Genomic DNA, 2,073 nt, shown 5'->3' on the forward strand with positions numbered 1-2,073 from the left:
TAACTAAACAAATCAGTATTTCTCAGCAAACCATTGATTTTTCTTTGGGTTACAGAAAATGGTGGCAGAAGTGCATCCTTTGCTATCTAAACACCAACAAGAAAACACAACATATCTGAATGAGGTAGCTTGACTCATTACACTAACTAGACATAATACAGAGACACTTCCAAGGATGAATAGCTGGCATGCACTGCTTTAAATCCAACATTGGGCATTCACGTCCAAAGACTTTTCAGTTGCCATAGAATATTCACCCTTTCACACCTGAATAAGTTCTGCTTTATTTTCAATTGACCATTATTCATCAACATCTCATGTCCTCACTTGTTCCGCCCTAATCAAAAACTGTATACTCTTCAATAATTGCTTCACTTTTTCCCGAAGATGACCGCATTTCTGCGACAGAGCAATGCCTATGGTATAAAGCAGCAGACTGTTCGGGAAGCAGCAGCAGATTCTGGGTCCATCGACATATGCAATAAAAGGCACTTAGCTATTAAGGCAACACTCATAAGTATTTTGAAGCAATGTTGTGTACCAAGAGTAGTGCACTGGTGAAATTCTGCTCAGAAGGGTATTTCCATTGGCTTACACACTGGAGCTAAGCAATAAATGTGCAGCATCCAAACAGGAAAGCTTTTGTGCCTCAGTTTATAGGCCAGTAACAGGTTTTGGCTTGCTTTGATTAGGGAATAGAGTTTTCAATGTAAAGATACTCTCAGATTCTTTTGGCCATCACTAAGACACATGAGATTCTGTTCTGTTAGATCTTGTACCAAAAAAAAAAAAAAAAAAAAAAATTAAAGCTCATTCCATAAAGAAATACCTCCTAAAAATAAAAAGAACACTGAAAAACTCTTTTTATCAAACTATTAACAAATATTTTATTACCAGATAGGAAAGATTACCTGTATGAAAAACAAGCAAACAGCTCTGTTGTCTCAGTTTGCCACTGCCTTTCTCACTGGTCCTCATGCACTTGATTTTACCTATGACCCTTGACTGCATACATAAAGGACCACATTGCATTCTATTAGCAACTGAAAGAAATTTTCCTCTGCTCCTCTGCAGGTGAAAATCTGGTTCCAGAATCGCAGAGCCAAAGAAAGAAAATTAATGAAGAAGAAAATGACTCATTTTGATGGCAGCAATCTTGGCTCTATGCAGAGTGACTCTGGCTCAGTGAGCCCGATGCCAGTTCCTGACCAACAGACTCATTCAGAAATGTCCAGTTCTTTATTCCCACCTCCACCTCCTCCACCTCCGCTTCCCATGAATGGTTTGCAGCACAACGGGAACCTGCAGCAGGTAGTGGCCTCTCAGTAAGGCTGCCTGAAGAGCTACTGCATAACGAACACTATAAACTACCAGTACATGGAGCACTACAGTATGAAAGAGAGAGGACAGCTGTAGCTGTTTTGCAGGAGTCCCCAGCATGACACAGTTCTGTGCACATAAGCTTCAAGTACAGTAAACCAAGAGCCACTTGCCAGGTCTGCAGGATAGCGCAAGTTCCCAAGGGCAATGGAACTGCTGTGTGCCAGGAGTCCTAGTTGCAGGGACCCTCTGCAAGAGGATGCCATGCCGAGTCTGTGCCACAAGGCAAGCATCCCTCCAGTCATGCAGCAGGTGGGTAGGCACTGGGAGGGAGGAGAGCTGAGGACCAGATACGGCCACTTATCACAGTACACTGCAGACAAAAAAAAAAAAAAAGCACAAAATGGGCCACAGGCAATACAACATTGCTGAGGCAGTAACGGCAGCTGTATGCAAGTACTTTGTCTGTCCCTCATCCCTAGGTAAAGAGTGTATTCCTTCTCCTTTGATCTCCACACAGGTTCCATGGACTAATCTCACTTTCATGGACTTTACACATGAATCTTGATAAATGAAAACCTGGCTTATATGTTTTGACCCACTTGATGGAAAGCCTGGGTCATGGTGGTTGCACTCACTACATGTTAAGGGCAAAGGTCAGAGATGAGCTTTTTGGAATTTTTTGGTTTTGACAGGTATGATTTCCAATGCTCCATACACTGGTATAAACATGCACTCTTCAATCTTACCATA

At 42.1% G+C, this 2,073-nt stretch overlaps 1 protein-coding gene across 1 annotated transcript in view; it reads left to right on the plus strand.

The window, feature by feature from the left end:
- The window catches only part of LOC104080892 (homeobox protein CDX-1-like), a 14,982-nt gene extending 13,653 nt beyond the window's left edge, over window positions 1-1,329 (plus strand). Inside the window, exon 3 of the mRNA XM_009583430.1 lies at window positions 1,075-1,329. Coding sequence (XP_009581725.1) covers window positions 1,075-1,329 — 255 coding nt within the window. The remainder of the gene's footprint in view (window positions 1-1,074) is intronic.
- Window positions 1,330-2,073: the final 744 nt, after the last annotated feature.

This window comes from Fulmarus glacialis, unplaced genomic scaffold (assembly GCF_000690835.1).
Source record: "Fulmarus glacialis isolate BGI_N327 unplaced genomic scaffold, ASM69083v1 scaffold35818, whole genome shotgun sequence".
Lineage (NCBI taxonomy): Eukaryota > Metazoa > Chordata > Aves > Procellariiformes > Procellariidae > Fulmarus > Fulmarus glacialis.